Source organism: Sciurus vulgaris (genome assembly GCF_902686455.1).
Source record: "Sciurus vulgaris genome assembly, chromosome: 14".
Lineage (NCBI taxonomy): Eukaryota > Metazoa > Chordata > Mammalia > Rodentia > Sciuridae > Sciurus > Sciurus vulgaris.
The window spans coordinates 11,141,547-11,163,577 of NC_136475.1; the positions used below are offsets into that span (position 1 = coordinate 11,141,547).

A 22,031-nucleotide genomic window follows, 5' to 3' on the forward strand; every position below is an offset into this window, starting at 1 on the left:
TGATTTTAGCAAAGGTAAGTAGCTGCCTTTTGAAGATATTTCTTTTCAGGAACTTTCCTGCAAGGGGTTAAATTCTGCTTTATAGGGACGTTATTTAATGTGCCCATGTGAAGACACACATTCTTCAGCACTTTGTGATAAATTTTCCTGCTGATGGGTGTCCTTTGCAGGTCACGGAGGTGATTATAATAAGGAGGTTGTCTCCATTTTCAGTACAACTTTGAAAGTGAGGAATACCTTTATTCTGGCCAGGAAAAGGCAATAACCTTACTCCCTAGACCCTCTTAATTAGGGACTGGAAACAGCTATAAAACCCATGTGTTTAGTTCTCTTATTCTATTGATAGACAGAATGCCCTTTTGGAAACTGGAAAATACTACATGAACCTCAGGCTGACTTCTATTGTGAGACTCTGGAGCCAGACAGTTGCTTGGGTTTATTCTTGGCTTTGTCCCTGGATCTACATACCTTCAGGCAAGTCACTTTAAGTTTCCTGAACTCAGTTTTCTCGCCTGTAAAACGGGCATAACAATAATATTTGCCTCATACAGTTGTAAGGATAAATAATTAAACAGTACAAGGTGCTTTAACAGCGTCCCTCTTGGGGACATATGTGCATATTAACTCTTGTTGGTAACAACTTTGTACTAAATTTGGAACTGTCTGTGAGTATTTGTGATCTCTGTTACTTACTGTGTTTTTCACTGTGGTTTAAATTACTTTTGAAGATATGGCAACGGGAAGGGATGAAAATTCCGGAACTTGGCTTTCCGTTCGTGATGAAGCTTTCCCCCAGCTTTTGGTGTCTGCTGCCAGGGGCTGCCCCCAGCCCTCCTCCCTCCCATGATGCCTTGCCTGTTCATCTCTTCTGGTGCCACCCGTTCCCTCCACCTCTGCTTACTCCAAAGACCCTCCTCGTAGCTCTCCGAGCCCCTCTCCACCATGGAGCCCTCCCCATTAATGCTCCTGGAATAACAGCTGCTGCCTCTCCTGCCACAGGCTGGTAGGAAGCTTGGACTTCAGCAAATCACCTTACAGCCCGGTCAGCCTTAACTCCATAAGGCACCTGGCTTCTACAGGGTAGAGGAGTGACCCTCCATCAAGGTCATCCCATCCCTCCCAGCAAAGAATGGGGCTCTCCACACTTTCGACTTTCACACCGCCCCACGTGTGTCTGCGCACACTAGTACCTGCCTATCACCACTGCCACATGCATTGGGACGGGGCGTAATTACCTACAACTATAAAACGGGAACAGTAACAGTACTTGCTGTTGAAGGCTGTGTCAGGATTCACATGAGATTATAAACGTCCAGTACTTCACACAGTGTCTTGCATAACGTCCCACAGAACTCCTGCTGCCACCTACAGTCCCGGCCAGCAGCCCACCTGTGCTCTACCCCTTGCCCACAAATTAAAGGAAGGTCCCCTCCTCTTCAGACACCCCTTTGTCCCAGGCCTACCTTGCGTTTCCTCTTGGATTTTGGCAAAGCCTTTTCGGTGGGCGTGTCCAAAGCGTGGCTGGGCGGGGCGCTTTCCGCGTCCTTGGCCGCGGGAGCGCTCAAGACTCCGGGCTCCTGGGGCAGGTGTTCTGGGATCCTGGATAGGAGGGTCAGGTCAATTTTGACCCAGAGCGATCTGACCTCATCGCTGTCCTTCAGGGGGGAGAGAAGTTCGTTCCTGCCGAAGGGCACCAGTGTGTAGAACTGCTCCTCCAGCTCCTTGGCGATGTCACTGGTGGTCCGGGCGTTGATGGAGCCTACGGGGGCGCGCGGGCCGCTGCCACTGCTGGTGCTGTTGGCCGCCTCCTTGAGTCTCTGGTCACTCCCAGAGGAGGCGGTGGCCGCGGCCTGGCCTTTGGACAGAGGGTACTCCTCCTGCTCCGACTCCAGGTCCGAGTCCGAGGAGGAGGAGGAGGATGACGACTCTGTCTCGATAAATTCCTTGGACTTGGGGACGATCCTGCTCAGACCCCTCGTGCGCCGCTTCTCGCAGGTCACCGAGGAGCGCAGCTCCTTGCGGTGGCTCGTTCTGCTGTTGCCGCAGGGCCTGCTTTTGGCGGGCTCCGGGGGCACCACCGCGCCGGCCCCCAGCGCGTCCGCGGCCGCGGGCTCCTCGGGCCGGTGGCAGTTGGCGCCGTCCCCGGCCGAGGTCCTCTCGGTGCGCCTGGTGGGCTTCTTGCCCGCCGATCTCCGGGCGGGCACGGGCGCGCTCTCTGCCGGGGCGCCTGGCACTGAGGGCGGCGGGGCGGCGGCGGTCACGGCCACGGCCACGGCCGCAGGCGGGGACTTCTGCTTCACCCCTTTGCTGCCCGGGGCCTTGTTCGCTGTCCTTGGCCGCTGCTCCTCCTTGCAGGCACTCTTGAGCTCCTTCTCCCGCAGGCCGGTCTGGCAAAGGTCGGGAAGCTTCCCGCAGTCCTGCGCTTCATCTTTCACCGGGGTGTAGTACTGATTGCTCTCCGGCCCATGGTTTTCGTTTTGGATCAGAATAGGAGGCTTGTGGGGATTCACTTTGTTGAGCCATTTGTCCAGCTGCCACTTGTTAGAGGATGCCGGTTCGGCCTGAAAGAGAAAACCCGCGGCAAACAAGACATCTTTTATTACAGGTTCACCCAAAAGGGGCCTGGCTGGTTTGATCTCCACTCTGCTCCTCTGGGTGGTTATGCAGGAAACCGGCGGGCTGCGAGTGCATGGGGCCTGCGGCAGCCCTTTGGCCCTCGGGTGCCTGGATGGTGGTGCTGCTCTCGCTGGTCCTTGGCACTTAAATGTCTGCACAGCAGATTGGAGTCTGCTTGAAAAAATAAGGGACCAGCTCCGTGCCTCAGTGGAAACCATTTCAATCACTTGTTTGTCTATCTATCTGCTTGAGATAGAAACTCAAGTGGGGAATAACAATTCAGGGATCTATCTATCTATCTATCTATCTATCTATCTATCTATCTATCTATCTATCTATCTATCTATCTATCTATCTATCTATCTATCTACCTACCTACTTACCTACCTGCTTGAGATAGAAACTTAAGTGGGGAATAACAATTCAGAGACCCTGGGCATTAAAGCACCCATTTTTTGGCAAGACCAAAGCCTTTAGGAAAAATCAAGATACACAGGATCCCAAAAAGAATGAATATATAATTCCTGTGAAAGGCAAGTTGAGGCATAGTTTTTTAGCAGTAGGAGCATTAACTTTGGGAAGATGGCTCATCTAGCAGTAGAGAACTCTCCTGTTTCAAAGGAATGTTAAAAAGGGTTCAGAACCAAGCTCTTACAGGGAGTAAATGTTAACTCCAAAGAAAAGTCCACTTATGCAGCATGGAGACTATAGTAGAAAACAGGTGTATTGAGAAGGGTCGAACTTCTGCAGAGTATTTTCAGGTGGAGACTAGAGGTGAAATGGGAGAATGTTTTGAGGGTCAAGGTGAAGTATTGTTCCTTCCATATGGCCTCCCCATCCCTGAATCTGCTGTATCTGTTGTTTCAAGGGGGAGAACAGATACCAGTCTAGAGTATGAAGATACTGCTCAACATTTTCCCCCGGTGCTGGGACTGAACTCAGGGGCCTATGCCTATTTGGCAAGCACTCTACCACTGAGATTATACCCTCATTTAAACTTGTTCCATTAAAATCTAGAGTTAGTCAGGTTCCATCAGGGGAGAAAAATTTGCTTTTAAAATAATAAATTTCAAAAGTTTCCTTTGATATGTGAAAATCTGTTGTTTTGAACAATTAAGAACAGCACTTGGGGCTCTGGGTGTGGCCACAGATCTGAGATGGGTGAGACAACAGGGTCCTAGCTGAGCCTGGAAGAGTCAGGGTGGAGGCAACTCAGGGACATGGGAAGCTTCTGATGGGCCAGAAGGGCCTGGAACCAGGAGAAATTGGCCACACAGTGTGGAGATTGGCCAACCAGAGCTCTAGCAGGGACTGTGGACATTCTGCTAGTTGCGCCTAACATGTGAGACTGATTACATTTCAGGGAAAACCAGCACGGGGACATCCAGTGACATGAAGGGACAAGAAAAGTTCAGTGGAGGCCGGAGTAGGGGCTGTGAGGATAGAACGTGGGTTTTAAGGCCCGGACGGGGGGTCTTTAATTATTTTCATGCCACCAAGAGAACCAGGGCTCCAAAGCAAGATGCAAAAGAACAAAGATATACTGGTTGAGCCCCCATATCCAAAATGCTTGGGATCAGAAGGGTTTTGGAATTTGGATTTTGGAATATTTGCACATCCGTAATGTTTAGGGATGGGAGCCATTTCCCAAAACAAAATCCATTTATGTTTCATAACACCTTATGTATTGTAACTTGAAGGTAATTTTATATAAAATCTTTAATAATTATGTATATGGAAAAATGTATCAGTATTTCCATTTGTGGCCTCATGTCAGTTCTCAAAGTTTTGGATTTTGGAGCATTTCAGATTTCAGACTGGGGATGTTCAACCTGTACCTTTTTTGCACCTCTGAGCTGTTATATACATTCTCATTTTATTTTGGCTTCTCCTCTAGAGGAAGGGATAAAGGGTCTCCTAAAGAGCCTTCTTGTAGTCAGAGAAAGCAAGACAGAGGGATGCACAATGGCTTCTTTGTCAACGGACACCCTCACCTTCCCTCAGATTAGCAGAGAAGGCCTAGAAGCTAATTTGGTGGCAAAAATCCATGGCTTCTTAATTTCTCTCTCTCCATCCCCATTTTTTCTCCTTATGTGACCACTGGAGAGTCAATGCCTTTTAAAGCTGTGCCTCAGTTTCCCTAGACAAATGGGCTGGCACCACCTTGCACAAGGGGGCACGTACTGGGCGAGGGCTCGCATACTTGGGGCTGAGCACACCAGCGCTGCCCTCTGCTGAGCTGAAGGCTGTTCTCTCCCATTCCAAACCTTCCACGGCTCCCGTCTCATTTGGAAGAGCACAAGGAAGTCTGTAGCCCAAATGCAGCTGCACAGGGTGAGAGTCACAGAAACTAGCGACAGCATGAACGGTGAAGGGCAGAATTTAATAGTTTTAGCCTGAGTCCCGCTGCCTGACCTATTTGAGGGTCCTTTTTTCTGCACTTCACAGACAAATCAGTCCAAAGTACCATTTTCAACACATCACTAAATCACTCCCTTTCTCCAGGATCATGACAACTTCCTATTGCCTCTCGAACAAAGCCAAAGTCCCTGGTGGTCATCCAAGGGCCATCGTCTTGCACTCATCTTTTACCCGTTGGAACACCACAATATGCCTGCCACTTTACACATATTACCTAATTTAATCTTACAGATAAGAAATAGTGTCTCCCCTAATTTGTAGATGAGGATCAGAGAGGTTAAGTGATGTGTCCAAAGGTGCACAACTCCCTGGCTTCACCAAGACTAAACTTGTACTTGTCCAGGTTTAAAGACCAGACTCTGGTGCAGCCTAATGAAAGGTGTGTATGCGAGGGGGAGTAATTCCTTTGAGAAATGTAAAATAATAGCATTAGATCTGATTTTTGGAGCAAACACCACTAACTCTCCAAACAATGCCTGCTGCCCTCCATTCTACTCAATAGCACAGGTTTTGATGTTCATATTGTTCCACCTGAATCTTCAACCAAGTCCAACACTTCTTTCTGGCCAGGGCAGGCCTCTGGTTCTTTTGTATCCCTTGCAGTATCCACAGAAGGCCAGGAAGACAGATTGTTATGACTGTTCCCAGTGAGTGAGCCGTCAATCGAACTGTACTGTTTGTTCTGACCAACGCCTCACAGATTAGGCAGGAGGGCACTGTCCTCCATTCTAGGGGGAGGCATCTGTGGCCAAGGAGGGTGGAAGGACAAAGAGTGAAGTGGCAAAATGGAGGGAAAACCAGGCCCTCAGATTCACGTGCCAGGTGTGCAGGCTGTGGCCCGCCTCTTGGGCTCACCATCCGGGGTTTCTGCCTGGTGTTTTTATTTGCTTTCTGGCTTGCTGCTCTATGGTTCAGCCACAACTCTCTTCCCTGGTTCTTTGTCTCTCTGACCTATGCACCAGCTCCCCACCATGTCTGTTTCTTCTGTGTCCTTCCTAGCACTTACTGCTGTGGCTCTTAGAGGGGACCAATTAGCAAGAAGCTTGTGGAACAAACCTGCAGTCACACTGATTCTTAATAATGATCCGGGGCAGCATCTTCTAAAATATGCTTTCACTTTATATATTCCATGTGGAAAGGCTGCATGCTGAGATCCATTTGGGAAAACTACAGTTTCCATGAGCAATTTTTAGGGCAGGTTAATGCCCTCTGCAAAGACCTGGGTTCGATTGGTTTACTTTATCCCAGAACTCACAATGACCTGACCAAGCTGGATCCCCACCCCCACCCCCATGTGCCTGGGTCAATATGCCTGTCCAGTGAACTTCTTCCTGGCATAGCAGGGTGCACAATGCCAGGAAAACTCCTGAGATAAAGCTCATGCGAAAGAAATGAGGCTGAGAACTGAGCACACGTCAGGCTCTGCAGAGAGGATTCGCAGCCATGGAGATGTTTACAGTGGCTCTTCCCCCCAGTCTGCAAATGTGGCCTTACACTATGGCGATTCACGTAAAAGGAAGTGCTGTTCAACAATCAGGGCTGTAAAGCACAGCTCCTGTGAAATTCAGTGGAGCACAGCAGGGGTTCTAAGCTCTGGCACATGGAGAGGGAGGACAAGTGCCTTGAAAAACCAGAAGTGCCTCTCTTTATTCCCAAGTCAGGATGGTCTGGAGGGGGAGGGAGGGCCAGAGTGTTTTGCTTCAAGGCAGCACCAGCGGGTCTGAGCAGTGGAATGTGGGGGTGACCACCAGGGGCCCCAAAGATGTGTGGGGTTTCAGGAAACAGGCTGCATTCCTTGTAAGGCAATGGGGGCAGCTCCCCCAGAGCAGAGCAGGGGCTGGAGGAGGAGCAGGATCTTGCTACTTCCCATGGCTTCGATTATCAGCCTGCAAACCCATTGCCCTGCTCCAGGGCGCATGTCTGCATTAACCCTGGGAGAGATGCAAGGGAACCTTACTTGGACTCCAGGAAACACACCCTTTCCAGCCAGAAGGAACCACATCTAGTGTGGCTAACTTCTGCACTCCCTGCCCTGGGAGAAGCAAGGAAGTACGGCCTTGGGGAACTCAACTTTCTAGAAGACTCGCTCCCTCTCCTTTGCCAGGGCTTCTGAGAGCTGCCATTGGAAGGGGCAGCAGTTCCCTTTCACGACCCAAGAGGTCAAGGCCGAGTACCGATCTTGGTGACTCTTAGCAAGACTCTGCTTAAAGCGCTTTATAAATGTCCTGCTCTTGGCAAGGTTTCAGCCAATCCAGGAACTCTGGGACTCTCCTCTCAGTGTGTAAACAAGACTCAAGCTTGCTCATGAATTCAATGTGCAGTCACAAAGAAGAGCCCGGAGAGGGAGGGCTTCACAGACAACAGCCCTTATCATCCACCCAGGGCCCTCACCCCTGGATTTTGCATTGATCCTGTGAGTTATTTCTTATAATTTGATATTCTGGAATATCAAATATTCTGGAATATTTCAACCAATTGTAGCACAAAGCAGGGTTTAGTAAAGCCTGCTTATTTCCTTTACTTGATTCTTCTTAACTACTGTATTTTTCTGTTTCAAATGATCCCTGTAGAATGTTAGATCCATAAGGACAGGGCATTTTGTGACACATTACTGCTGTATTCCAGAGCCACACCCAGTGTCTATGGCCATTAAGTATTGGTTGAACAAACATGGAAGGAGTGAATGAATGAAATTGTGAGGAAGGAATGATAATTTAGTTTCTGGAAAAAACCAGGGTTAAAATAAGCTACATGGCTTTCCTAGGGTCACGTCGCTAAGGGCCTTTACCTTATGTGGGTGGGTAGGTGGGTAGAAAGAGAAATAGGAACTTCACAGAAAAAAATGCTGGAGAGGTGGCTTATTTCTAGATGAATGGAGAGCTCTGTCTTAGAGCAGAAAGTTACTGAAGAGGAAAGGGGGACTGTGGAGGCATTAAAAAAAAAAAAAAAAGAAAAAGAAAATCCAAAGTGAATGTAAGAGCCCCTCTGTGAACTTGACCAGCGTGATCACCTGAGGCACAGGTACAGAAGTGGCAGCTCCCCTCCCAAAGCCCTGGCTTGTGTGAGTGGCTTTGGTTTCACATCAGAGTCTATTTAGGAATCTGGCCCCCCTCAAATGACACAGAGGGTGGTAAGTAAAAAAAATCAAACCCACAATCCACAGTGATGTCACCTGTTTATACACTCGGGAAGAAACTGTCTTTTATTCCTTCTTTAGAAAACAAAACCTACACTCATGGCTCCCAGACTTGAGAAGTTTGCTCTGGGCCCTCACCCAAGAATCTCTGTGCTCTGAATTACTATTTAATTTCCCCCTTTCCACTTTAAAGTAGAAACAGCAATGGTTTTTATTAGTACCTTATAATGTTTTTATACGAGGCACCTAAATCTTCCCCATAGATACTGATCATGGTTGTAAAAGGTTTCATTATTATTTGTAGGTTGATGCTAATTTTTCCTTTTATATTTTCACAAAGAAAACACAGTTAAGAAGGTTTTATTAATATTTATAGCCCTCCTTCTTCTGATCCGTGACAAACTGCAAAAAGGTAAGATTCTAAGCATGCCTAATCCATAAACCTTCTGTCCCTGTGAGTTACTGGCGGTCACACTTCCCAGGTGGTGAACTTCCCTGTCTGGTTATTGCCTCAGCTGACCCCCAGGGAGACCCCATCCATAGGTTATTTCCTGTTGGTGATGTTTACAGCATACTTGGAAATTTCTGGAAGTCAAATAGAGAGTTTTGGACAGTGAAAGACGATGCTTTGAACTTCAAAAGGGACTGTGGGGTGGGGACAATGAGGAGCCCCAGGCCTTCCAGGATCCTTGTGGTGCCCGAGGTCGGGGGGCACGGGGCGCAGGGAGGCGGCAGCCGGGCGCGCTTACCTCGGGGCTGGAGAAGTGCGGGGGCTTGCTCCCCTCGCCCTCGCCCTCGCTGGAGCTGCTCTCTGTCTCCGAGTCGGATCCCGAGCTGCTCTCGGAGTCGCTGGAGGAGCCGCTGCTGCTGCTGCTGCTGCCGCTGCTGCTGCCGCCCTTGCTGGAAGGCACGGAGGTTCTGCAGTTGGTCTGCTGCACCACGGCGCTGCCAGCCCGGCGGGCCCCCCGGGAAGGAAAGGGAAGGAAAGCCAAGTGAGCAAACAGGAAAACAGCAGCAGGCTGCCACCCAGCCCAGGACAGCGGAGGCGCGGTGCAGGGCCGCCCACCGGACGGACTCGGCTTTCCCCGAGGGGGAAGCCATGCCCTTGGCAGCTGGGCACGGGTTGTCGGTGTGGGCGCTTCACAAGGAAGGTGGGATACCGTTGCTGCTGTCCACGTGCACCCCGATTTCAGCCACTTACATGCAGGAAGGTCCCAAACGCTGGAAATGTTTGCAAAGGGTGAAAAAATGACCGCTTTATTTTTCCCCAGAGGAAAGAGGTGAAGAATTTGGACTGTAAAGGAGGGTACAGTGCTCTGCTATGAGTTCTCATGGCCTGCTGCTGGAAGGTTCTGGAGATCTGGGGACCGTCAAAATTAAACATCTTTTTTTAAAAATATTTTTTAGTTGTCAATGGACCTTTGTTTTATTTATTTGTTCATACGCACCATTGAGAATGGAACCCAGGGCCTCCCACATGCCAGGCAAGCGGTCTACCACTGAGCCACAACTCCAGCCCAAAATTAAACATCTGATTCCCTCCTTTTACTGCCCAGAGCTCAGCACTGCAGTGGTTCAGGAGGCTGGCATGGTAGATGCACAGCAACCTTCTCCGAGTCCTTTACTAAACAAGTGAAGGTCCCTCGTGGACACACTTTTATCCATCCAGACTTTAAAATTCAATCCTAAAGTGGCTCATAGAAACAGCATTTCAAATTTACACTAGGCATACATCTCCATGCTGAAATTTGCCACAAAGTCCTTACGGACTCAAAGACAACAGGGAAAAAAAAAAAGTCAGTCAACACTTTCCAATGGTAATAAATGAACCACCGAAATTCAAATGGCACACATCCACCCAAAGAGTGTTCAAATCGAAGAAAATTTCAGTACTTACATAACATTCAACATCTTCCACGACTTTTATTAACTGAACTGAAACACACCTGAATGTGTTCTTTTGAGGTTAAACCCAGAAAATGCAGATCACCTTTTCATGCTGAGTCAGAAAAAAAAAAAAAAAAAAAAAAAAAAAAAATCTGCTTTCTGCCTCCCACTGTGCCCACTGCATCAACAGGACAGGGCAGCAGTGAAGGCGGGGGCTGAGTTCATTAGGGTTTAAGGCCTCAAGTGCAAAGCAGCCTGGAGAAGGGAAAGGCCCTTCTCACCCATCCCTTAAATCTGACAGATGCTCAGCCCGAGGAGAGACTCATAAATCCTGAGAGTGGGGTAGGGGAGGAGGGCGATCCGCACTGGAGCCTGTGCTTCTCTAGATAAACCACAATACAAGAGATGATCTCGGAGGAAATCTGACAATAAAAGCACCTTTTTGCACGGCAGGGTTGGGGAAACTGGCCCTTGAACGTAACCTTCCTTGTGATTTTCATCTCTTCCTACCAATGTCCCGGTCCATACCCACATCTGCCCCAATTTTTCATTGCATCACATCTGCAGGCTCATGCCCTGCCTGAGCGGCAGGGTCTTCTTTACTGGCCTGTTGTCTGTGTCTGGTTTTGAGGGAGGAACCGAGGATCTTGAGACTGAAGAGGGGAAGGGGCAGTTGGTACTTGAGGGATGGTGCCATTTCTTTCTTTTTATAAGAATGAAAATCTATCTTCCTGTTGGCTGAATGAATGGAGATGGCTACTATCAATGGAGTTATACACAAAACACAACACTGGATCCCAGCCAAACGTGAACATCTGGGATCCTCATTGATGGTCTGTTGGTGGGCCCACAAAACACGGAGAGGAAAACACAAAAAACCAAAAGCAAAATAACACATGGCCCAAAGACTTCCTTGTGGAAAGGATGGTGGGGACCGATAGGGACGGAAGAGATTCGTCTCCCTGCCACACTCTGGAATGACATCTGCTGAAGACCAGGACATTAAGATGAACAGAGAACATTTGACTGGCTTTATAAAATGATGGTCAGTGGCCTTGATCTTATGTTCTACCTGCTTGAATTCACACAATGAAAAAGCACCTGGAGCTGGCTGTGTGTGCCTGGCCTTTGTGTGTGCAGCAGAGACAGCCAGGGGCAGGGGACGCCTTGTGGCTGCCACCATGGAGTGAATGGATATCTAATGAAAAGCAGCATTTTAATTTCGGGGAGAATGTCCGTTAAACAGCTACCACATTGCCTTCTGGTCATGACTGCTATCCTTAGTAATCAGACACACCAGCCTGCGGAGACAGAATCTCCCATCTGAGTGAGATTGGCAGAAAAGCCTTACACTTCTTGTTTTTCTTCCTTAAATTAGGAAACTGACTTAAAATGACAGTTTTACTGGCACGGCTATTATTTGTTTTTAAAACAACGGAACGAGCCAAGAATTTAGATTTTCCTTCATGCTTTGATTCTAAGGGTTGAGAGGCTCACAGTGCCTCTGGGATCAGGACTGAATAGAGTCAGTTCCTGATTTATGATGAGTGCTTGACATAAGATTTTTCAACTTCACTGTGGTACAACAGCAATATGCAATCCGTCCAAACTGCCTGTGGGATTTCATATATGGGAAGAACTCTGCTGGCCGGTCGTGAGATCAGGAGATCTACCCCTCTACCTCCGCATCCATGGAGGCACCTCTGCCAACGGGTCCAGCATGGGTCCTTGGGGACAGCCGATCATCCTGGCCGCAGTATCATGCCTGCTCTTGCCCCGAGTGCACGCAGCTGCTGGGGTAGCTGCAGCAGTGAGGCAGGATGAGGACCAGGAGGCCAGGGTGGTCATCTCTGCAGGTTAGAATTTAATGTGAGGCTTTAGATATTTAAAATTGCAAACTGAACATGCTAGCAAGCCAACCGGCCCTCATGTTTACAAACTGAAGAGACTTAAAAAAATTAACTCGGTGGAACTTTTCCTGAAATGATGACACAGCCTGGTTGACATGAGGACACAACTTTGAATGATTTTTGGGATACTTTCTGCCAAGCTCTTGGACCAAGTGCATGAACACTGTGCCACTGACTCTAGAGAATGTCCCTGATCATGGACTAAAAGTCCTTGTGTCACCAAAGCTTAGCACAGCGCTTGTCAACCCTGACAGACGTGCACATATGATTACTGGTTGAGAAAAACGAAGGGGAAAAGAATCGATCACTGAGCTAATGAGTCTTTAGAAAGGAGCCCCACCTTTCAAAAAGGCATCTCTTGTACTCTTTTAGTTTAAGCCCCTTTTTTCCCCCTATCGGAGAATGTGTTTTTTAAATGCACTCTGAGTTTCATCTGCTATAATTTAAGCACGGTTCCATTGTGGACGGTTTGTTTACTTTATGCATTCTTATTTCATGAACTGTTCTCTGCTGGTTTTGTGAGTGGCTGGGGCTGAAAAGCACCTTTGGGATTGGTCCAGATTTCTTCTAAACCATGTGCTTGTCATTTCCCTTCCTTTGGCTGAAATGACACGTTCTTTTCAGAATCTGGCCCGGGCTAGGTTTTCTTTTACAGACCATAAAAGAAAAGATCTGGAATCGACATGATAAATCCTGGATCTCACAGTGGAGGGTGCTCCTGCCTGCCAAATGTATTGTGGGGTCTTTGGATGTTTATCCACAAGCTTTTAGCTGACAAGTGACTTAGAGACGAGCTCTCTGCCTAATCCACTGTGGGGATGCCAAGCTGCCCAGCTGAGCACCGGCATTCCATGGGCATTCATTGGTATTACCCAAAGAGTAAGATTTTGCTCCTTCTCACTGTAAGAACTCAACAAGTGCTCGATTTCCAAACCGCCATCAGTTCCCTGGCCACAGTGTCCCATCTCTACCGACATCAGGTGACCTAAGACCATGACTGCATTAGAAGTAAAAATGATAAAAGTTGGCTTGAACAGGTTCACTGGGGATAGGTTATCTTCCAGAAAGCAATACTGAAATGCCTGTTGGTTCTGAATCCAAGCCTTTGTCCCCAAGGGGCAGAGTGGCAGCTTGAGTGGGCTGGTGTGCACAGTGAATGTGGGCCACAGCCGGGTGGATCCTGTCATACTGGGGCCCAGGTGAGCCAGGGTGAAACATGGCCCCATCAGTGATGAGAAAAATGCCAAGTGTGGGGCAAACCCAAATGGAGATTGCAGGGAGTTTACCCAAGGGCTAAACACAGCAGTGATACTTTCCAAGACCTAATTAGTATAGAATTGGACCAGTCGTGTTGGCACTTTCCCAAAACCTGATTAGTATAAATCTGTACCAATAGTGTCAACCCAATAGTTATATAAACCCCTAGACTAACACGATCAAGCGGCAACCGGTTACCGGGTCCCCTCTCGCCCTGCAGGATTCTGTTTCTGCTATTGAGTCTGCTGCAGCCCTGGAGGACACGAACATCATCAGAGCTGCAACATACTACTCGATGTTAGTGGAGAAGACTCAGGTGTTGCTGGATGTGACCCTCAGAGCTGATACTGGTGGGCATTCCCTGCCTTGGCTGGCTGCTCACACTGGAACAGGCTCTCTCGGCTTACGCAGACCCCACCTGCCAGCCAATGCAGAGAAGCTTAGGTTTTGGTTTTATAGTGAATGTGTCTGCTTGCTCTGATGTCTCCAGAAGCAATTTCTCCATAAATGTGGCTTTTGAAGCTCTTCATGGTATGGCCTCGATCAGCTCTCCAGCTACACTTCGACAGGTCCATCCTGACCCTTGGCGGTCATATATTTCCCATGATATTGACAGCTTACATCTTGTAGAACCAGGAGGGCTTCACACATGCTATTTTTTTGTGTTAGAAAGTCCTTTCTCCCTTTCTTCTTTTGGCTGCGGTTATCTCTTACTCACTCTCCAAGACCAAAGGACAATGATAACATCTTCTGCCAAACGTTTTCAATTCCCCAGACATAACCGGCATTGTTTTCCCTTTGAATTCCTCTGGTACATTTCTCATTTTGTTAGTATAAACCTTTAAGGAGAGGAATCATCTGATCTGTCCATGCAATGTATCTCCAGTGCTAGTAGAGAGTCTGGCCTAAATAGATTCTTGATAAATGTTGATTAAAAAAAGATGACTCTTAAGATAGTGTGTAAATCAATGGATTTTGGTATACTATGAAAGGGCCCCAAAGAATCTGTACATATACGCATTTTTTCCCCCTCTTGTCTTGGGGATGCGTGGGATTTCATAAAACAGCACTGACTTTAGAAAGCTACCCTCTATACAACAGTTTGAGAATGGTCCACCTCCTGGGGCCAAGCAAGTTACATAAGTGAATGAGGTGTCCAGTATCAAAAATACATTTGATGATACATAGGAGTGAACCTTTTGCTCCCCAGTGGGGACACTGCCAAACTGGAGCACATTTTTGTGTCTAACACTTCTCCTCCATGCCTATAATCAGTCTACCATGTGGGGACGACCTCAGTTTTATAAAATATTTTGATTTTCCACATAAGGTCCCAAATTCCAATGTGTGCTTGCCAGCTTTCGGTCACTGTGACAAAATACCTGAGATAATCAACTTAAGGGGTGGAAGACTCATTTTGGCCCATGGTTTCAGTCTGGGGTCAGCTGGCCCTGCTGTGGCAGAGTACATCAAGACAGTCACAGCACTGAGCAGAGGAGGTGTGCTCACCTCACGGTGCTACGTTTCCCTGGGGACTTGAGTCATTTAGCACTAGGTAGCATCCTGCTCAGTCCCTGGCAACTTCCTCTGCTCTTAAGTTGACTTGATCTGATACTAATATGGCCACTCCTTTCTTTCCTTTTTTGACTTCAGTATTTCTTTTAAAACTTTTAATAAATTTAACCGATACATAGAACTTGGGTATATTGATGGGGTATCATGTGATATTTCCATATATGTTATCCGTTGTGTCATGTTGCAATCAGGATAAACATGCCTGTATCCTCAAACAATTATCATTTCTTTATGGCAAAAACATTCTTCCTAATGACTGTTAAAAAGTACATATCCTTAGTACATACCCTCACCTATGTTCACCCTATGGTATAATAGCACACCAGAATGTCTACCTCTCATCTATAACTTGGTACCCATTATCCAACCTTTCCCCATCCCCTCTCTCACTAAGTTTCAGCTTCTGGAAATCACCATTATACTTTTGACTTCTATGAGATCAACTTTTTTATATTCCATGATTGAGATCATGCACTGTCTTTCTGAACCTGGCTTATTTCATTTAATATAAGGACTTCCAGTTACATCCATGCTTTCTTTTGACTAATGTTTTCAGTGTATATCTTTTCTATCCATTTGCTTTTAATCGACTTGTATTGCCATATCTGAATTGATCATATAGATAACATATAATTGGATTACATATTTTTAATACCCTTTTTCAAAATATGTTCTAATTAATGAATTTAGGCCTTTTACATTTAATGTACTTATCCATATGTTCAGAACTTAAATCTGACATTTAATTCATTAACTGATTATTTTTGAGACTTGGGTCTACTGTCTTCCCTAGGCTGGCCTTGAACCTGTGATCCACCTACCTCGGCTTTCCAAATACCTGGGATTTATGGGTATGTGCCACAATACCGGGGTGACAGTTTATATTATGTTTATCTGTTTGATCCTTCTGTTTTGTATTTTTCCTTCCTTCCTGTTCCTTAGAACGTATTTTAGGATTTTATTTTGAATTTACTTAGAGTGTTTTTGAGTTTATCTCTCTATATAGATTTTTAACTTTTATTTAGATGTTACATTTTGCATAATTTAGTAGAGTGGGGTTTCCATCTTACTAATTTGGGTGGAGTATAGAAGACTTACTTCCCTAATCATCTTAAGTATTTCTTCTGCATACACCAAGAACCACAGCAAATGATGCTTCCAAGAAGGAACGTTTATTGTATTAATTACCCTTATTTTTACTCATTCTGTTGCTCTTTCCCTCTTGTTGTTTCCACCATCATTATTACTCCCTCTCTGTTTCAAGACCTTCCATTAGTCATTCCTCTAGGGTGGATCTGTGGTGACAAAGGCTCTTGGTTTCTCTTCATCTCAGGTCTTTACTGGCCTTTCGTTCCTGAAGGACTTCATGGGAAAGAGAATTGGGGCTGACAATTCTTCTCTTTCAGCACTGGACAGGGGATGTGCTCCTTCCTTCTAGCCTCTATGGTTTCTGAATACTGTGTCATTCCAATTGCTGGACCCCTCATGTGTGGTGGTGTCCGTCTCTCATGGTTTTCAGGGGATGGAACCCAGGGCCTCAAACGTGGCAGGCTGCTGCTCCAGCGCTGAGCTACAACCCCAGCCCCAGGACTTTTTATTTGCCTCTTATTTTCAGAAGTTTGATTATGAGATGTCTTGGCATGGATCTCTTTGGATGTATCTTGTTTGGGGCTCATTCAGCTTTTTTTGAATCTATATCTTCATGTGTTTTGTAAACTTTGGCAAATTTTTCACTCAGTGTCACTTTGGAAACTTTCTAAATGATTTTTTTCAGCCTCATGCTCTTTCTCTTCTTCTGAGACTCTGATACAAACATCAGCTCTGTTGTCTTATAGGTCCCTGAGGCTCTGTCCTCTCCTCCTCCCCAGCCTATTTTTTCTCTGATGTTCATCTTGGGCCATGTCTACTGTCTATTGTTCTGTCTTCCATTTCACTGATTCTTTACTCTGTTTTCTCATTCTGCTATTGAGCTCATCTACTGAAGTTTTAAAATTTCAGTGACTGGATTTTTCCCTTTGGCTCTTCTTTATACCTTCTACTGCTTCACTGAGACCATTTTTCCTTTGTTTTATGCACATTCTTTATGGCTTACTGGAGCATTCCATGATGACGGCTTGAAACGCAGTGTCAGGTAATTCTAACATCTGTGTCATTTCAGTGTTGGCATCTGTTGATGGTCCTTTCTCATTCAAATTGAGATTTTCCAGGTTCTTGGTATAAGGAGTGATTTCTATTGTATTTAGAACATTTTGGGAATTACGAGACTTTGGACGAAAAACACGAACCATTGCCTGTTTTATCAGGTTCCTACTAGTACCATGCCAGCAGCAGCTGGTGGGGGGGTGTCTCTTCACAACTGAGCAGAGGTGGGAGTCTGGACCCCCACTTGGCCCTTCCTGATGGGCTGGCTGCTCTATTTTTCTATGGTGATTGTCTGGAATACGCTGGTAATGGCTTAGGGTTTTCTTCTTGCTAAGATACGGGTTTCCCAGTCCGTTGGCTAGAGAAATCTGGACTTCCTGGGGTTCCTTTTCATCTGTGCTTGTTGCCAGATCTCTGACTTATCGAGCATCTACTTGAAGCTATTTGAGATAAGCAGAAAACCCAGAAACTCGTCACGTGTTCTTCCTCAGGCCTGGAGTCCAGAGCTAATCTGCCTTTTCTCTACTTTCCTGTCTTCTTATGCTTGTTTGACATGTAGTGGCCACAGATTTCAGCTGTCCTCAGCAGGAGGAATAGAGAGAAGCACACCATTTTATCCCAGAAAAGGAACCACCCACTTGATATTTAGCAAGGGGAAAGGAACCCTCTGTCAATCATCCCAGCCTCCAGCTCTGGTGAAGCCTATCAAAAGCTGATGAATGAAACAGCTAGCTGCGTCTGTCCTACAATCCCTATTTCATCACCAGGTCAAATTCCACATTTATTCATTCAGTTAAAAACTTCTCATAATGGGAAGCAAGCTCAGATTTTAAAAGGATGTGTACCAAAGCTGGAAAGGACATGCCACCAAGGATGCCTATGGTCCTGTGAACAAAACCATTCAAAGGAAATAGGTCATAAGCATATTAAGGATGGAAGGTGGGGTACATGAAATGCTATGTTCAGAGTGAAAAATTATCTCAGCAGGCTTGTGGGGGAATGAGCTTTCCAGATGCCAGCTAGCTGCAAACAGGAATCTGTTAGGAATACCCAAGTCTTGATGTCATTTCTTCCCCGGGGGGAGGAGAGGACTTTGCTGACTCTAGGTTTTGCTCAGGATTGGGTCAGAGCCCCGGACAGGCATCTGTGCTGGTACACCTGTCTTTGCCTCAGCTGCGTTTCTATGTCCTTTGCTAAATAAGTCTACCTAATCTGAACTCACAGGGTGTGCGGGTGGGGTCTTTCTCTGCCAGTCTTTTGGCTACAAAGCAGAATGATGGCGATTATGTAAAAATATAGGTATGGAAAAAAAAAAGACCCTAGAATGCTATACCCTCACATATCAACTGTGGATATTTTTTTGGATGATGAAATTATGAGGATTAAATAGTTTTTAGACTTCTGTATTTTCAAAGTTTTTTTTTTTTTTTTTTTTCACTAATAGGGTATATGTTCCCCTCTCTAAGTCCACTTGAATTTGGAAGCTGACTCTACCACTGTATTATCAAATGTAGCCTGCTAGTATTTCCTTAAGGAGTTAGGGATGGTCTTGATATATATTTATATTTATATTATATTTATATAATATTTATATTATAATATTTATATAAATATTTATAATCTTTATTTTATATTGATATTTATAGTTTTTACTTTTGGGAGGAAGATTTTTTTTTTTGGTACCAGGGATTGAACACAGGGGCATTTAATCACTGAGCCACTTCCCCAGCCCTTTTTTTGTTTTATTTAAAGACAGGGTCTCACTGAGTTGCTTAGGGTCTCACTATGTTGCTGAGGCTGGCTTTGAACTCATGATCCTCCTGCCTTAGCCTCCCGAGCTGCTGAGATTACAGGTGTGTACCACCATGCCCAGCAGAGGGAGCTCTTTGACATGTTTTGTAACACAGTGCTTTTAGCTTAAAAGAATACACTGGAGAGTATTTTTACCTTTTCATAGTGTTCTGGGAAAGTTTAGTGTAAGAGTTTGACTATTTCTAGAAAGTTCAAAAGAACTTATAATCAGTAAAACCATCTAATCTTAGAGCCTTTTAGAATGACAATTCTTTTCTACAATTTATTCATTGGTATTTGTCCATTTTAAAAGTGAATTTTAACTTCTATTTTCCAGATTATTTCATAATACTTTTACAAACTTCTGGAGTCGAAGACTGATTTCAGCTACTTTTATTACTAACGCAAGCACTGGGGCTATCATTTTGCCTCTGAATATACCAATGGCTACACACCATCATCTTTATTAGGCTGAGTTTTTATTTCCTTTATTTTCTAAGTAGGTGGTGGTTGTGATTTTCAAATCCTTCTCTGGTCAGATAGGGATTTTGATTGCTGCTCGCTAGAAGACGACATTATACTGAGGTCCCAAAATAAACAGAAGAGGATATGGCTTAGCGTCCTTGAAAGTTTCGGGGACCAGTGGCTCCATCTGGTAAGGGGCCTTGGCCCTCTTAGAAGGTGACATGGAAAACACCAGGAGGTCAGGCAGGCGGCACAGTTCACTGACTCTCAGCCAGGGAAAGGCCTGGGGAAGGGAGTCAGGCCGTGAAGAAGACTTAATGCAGCACTGTGTGTATCCCAGAAACCTTCCGCTGCCCTTAGGGAAAGATAAAGATGACAGAAACTGCCACTTTTAGCAGGAAAAAAAACTCAGTAATATAGGAGTTCCATCAGGTTGGATCTAAATTATGTCTTTCACTGCTGATGCCATCAGAGTATCTGGAATTCTTTCCATTATGAACCAGAGTCCAGAGGTCCTCCTGCTCAGTCCACGGGACCATTTGTATAGTCCTATCAGGGAATGAGGAGTTCAAGTCCAAGTTACAACTTAAGCACTTCGGGATGTGGCCCAATCAAAGAGAGAGTCATTTCACAAATTAAGGAAAAATACAGTAATGCTCATTCGTGGGTTCCCCACACATCTTTGGGCTTGTTGGTATTTTTTCTGTTTCTAATATAGTATTTAACAATCAAGGACTATCAGAGAACAGTCTGCGTCTCAGAAACAAAGTCTTCACATGGGGCCGAGCCCTCCGGTCCTGCCTTCAGATGGATGCGTTGGGGGGGGGGGGCGGTTCTGTAAATATCACTGGGGGTGCAGAGAAAGTTCCGTGGCTTATTTGTGTAACGGACGTGATTTAAGCTGGGAGATGTGATGGGCCAGGGCTCTCGGCAATGCTGGGCTTGTCCCCCTGCAGACGGCACCTCTGAAAGCCCTCAGCAGGTTTGGCCAGGTCACCTCTGCCCTGCGCAGCCAGGCAAGACCAACCTGCAGCTGTGTTTCCCTCTTGCCCTGGGCACTTTCTGAGCATCTGCCTTTTGGTGACACCAAGTGCCTTCCTGCACTCAGGTGGTGGTGCCACAAAGACACTGAGATGAAAAGCCCTTCTTGGCCCAGACGGCACCCCAGAGTGGGAAACCCAGCACCCTTCTCCTGGCAGTGGGGGCAGGAGCTGCGAGGTGGCCTGGGCCCATCTGCCAGAAACCTGGAGAGACCTGCTAGGGCAGCACCGCCCCTGGCAGAGGGAGCTGAGAACATGGAGGGAGGGGACCCAGGGTGTTGGATGGAGGGCCCCGGCCTCCAGAGGCTGTGCTGGCTGACGGGAGGCAGGAAGACCATCCAGGGCCACCGTGTGCCCCCCTTCTGCTGCCACCGTGGCTGGCTGCCCCCACGAACGACCTTAGCAGATGCTTTCCCATGTCTGTCCCTCACTTTGCAGCTGCTGGATGTGGCTGGGAAATGTCCCCACTTGACTCTTTCTCAGCTGTGGGGTCTACGACAACAGGCTGGGATTCTGGGCCATGGTCACTTGCTTCTTTCTAAACTCTGCTCAGCACGGAGATCCCTGGCACGGCTCTTAGGGGAGAAGTCACATTGCTGGGACATCTGCACAACCTCCCGCATGCCGTGAGTCCTGGGCTTCAGTACAAAGGTCCTCAAGGAAAGAGGTTCTATTAGGAGGAGGCCCTCTTATACCCTGAAGCAGCCAGGGCGTTTTAAAGCCCTGGTCCGTTTGATATGCTGCCACTCACGACTTATTTATAGGGTTCTTACATTTATTTACATGCATTTTCTGTCCTGAGATAGGAACTACTGCCCTCGTGGGAACTCTATAACCCAACCAACCCCAGCTCCTGGACTACATTTTGAAGAACAGCTTCATTGAGGTGAGACTCACAGATCAGACCATTCGCCTACCATCTTTTCTTTTGTCATCTGTCCTTTGATGACTTTTAGCAGCAATGGGTGCTTAAATTTATATGGTTCTTTAAAATTTTTTTCAAAGCATTTTCAAACTCCTCCCATTAATTTCGTAATAAGTTTATGAAGTAGGCAGTTCAGCTGCAGTTATGTCTACCTTCTAGAAGGCAGAGCAGGGTGGTTCCTTGGCTTCCCCAAGGCTGCACACCAAATCTTGGGCTCCTACAGCTAACCTGTATTCTCTGGGAAAACATTTTTGTTATGGTTTAGATATGAGGTGTCCCCAAATTGCTCATGTGTGAGACAATGCATGAACGTTCACAGGCAAAATGATTAGGTTATGAGAGGTGTAACCGCATTGGTAGATTAGGTCACTGATATGAACTAAACCAGGTGGTAACTGGGGTGTGCCTCTGGGGCTTATATTTTGTCCTTGGTGAGCAAAGCTCTCTCTGCTTCCTGGCTGCCAAGTCCTGAGCTGCTTTCTTCTGCCACACGCTTTTGCCATGATGTTCTGTCTCACCTTGGGCCCAGAGCTACAGAGTTAGCTGAACATGAACTGAACCTCTGAAACTGTGAGCCAAAATAAACTTCCTCCTCTAAGCTGTTCTTGTCAAGTCTTTTGGTCACAGCTGACTAAAACACTTTTCAACAAGTGCGGTAAATTATCAATTTTTCTGGCCTGAATTAGGCACATTTAGATACTTTAGTCATGTAAGAGAAGATGAATTTTAGACTCAGATAGATACGAATGGACATTTTACCTCCTCTGCAGGCTGGTTATGTGGCCTTGGGGAGTTACTGCACCTCTCTGGGCCTTGATTGCCTCATTGGTATTAAAGAGCTAATTAGGGCTGGGGATGTAGCTCAG

At 46.4% G+C, this 22,031-nt stretch overlaps 1 protein-coding gene across 9 annotated transcripts in view; it reads right to left on the reverse strand.

Moving 5' to 3' along the window:
* AFF3 (ALF transcription elongation factor 3) overlaps nucleotides 1–22,031 on the reverse strand; it is a 565,725-nt gene that overhangs the window by 40,038 nt on the left and 503,656 nt on the right. For all 9 annotated transcript variants that reach the window (XM_079110973.1, XM_079110972.1, XM_079110971.1 and 6 more), the window contains 2 exons: nucleotides 8,923–9,118; nucleotides 1,464–2,561 (listed from right to left, as the gene is read on the reverse strand). In XM_079110973.1, the coding sequence (XP_078967099.1) occupies nucleotides 1,464–2,561; nucleotides 8,923–9,118 (1,294 nt within the window). The remainder of the gene's footprint in view (nucleotides 1–1,463; nucleotides 2,562–8,922; nucleotides 9,119–22,031) is intronic.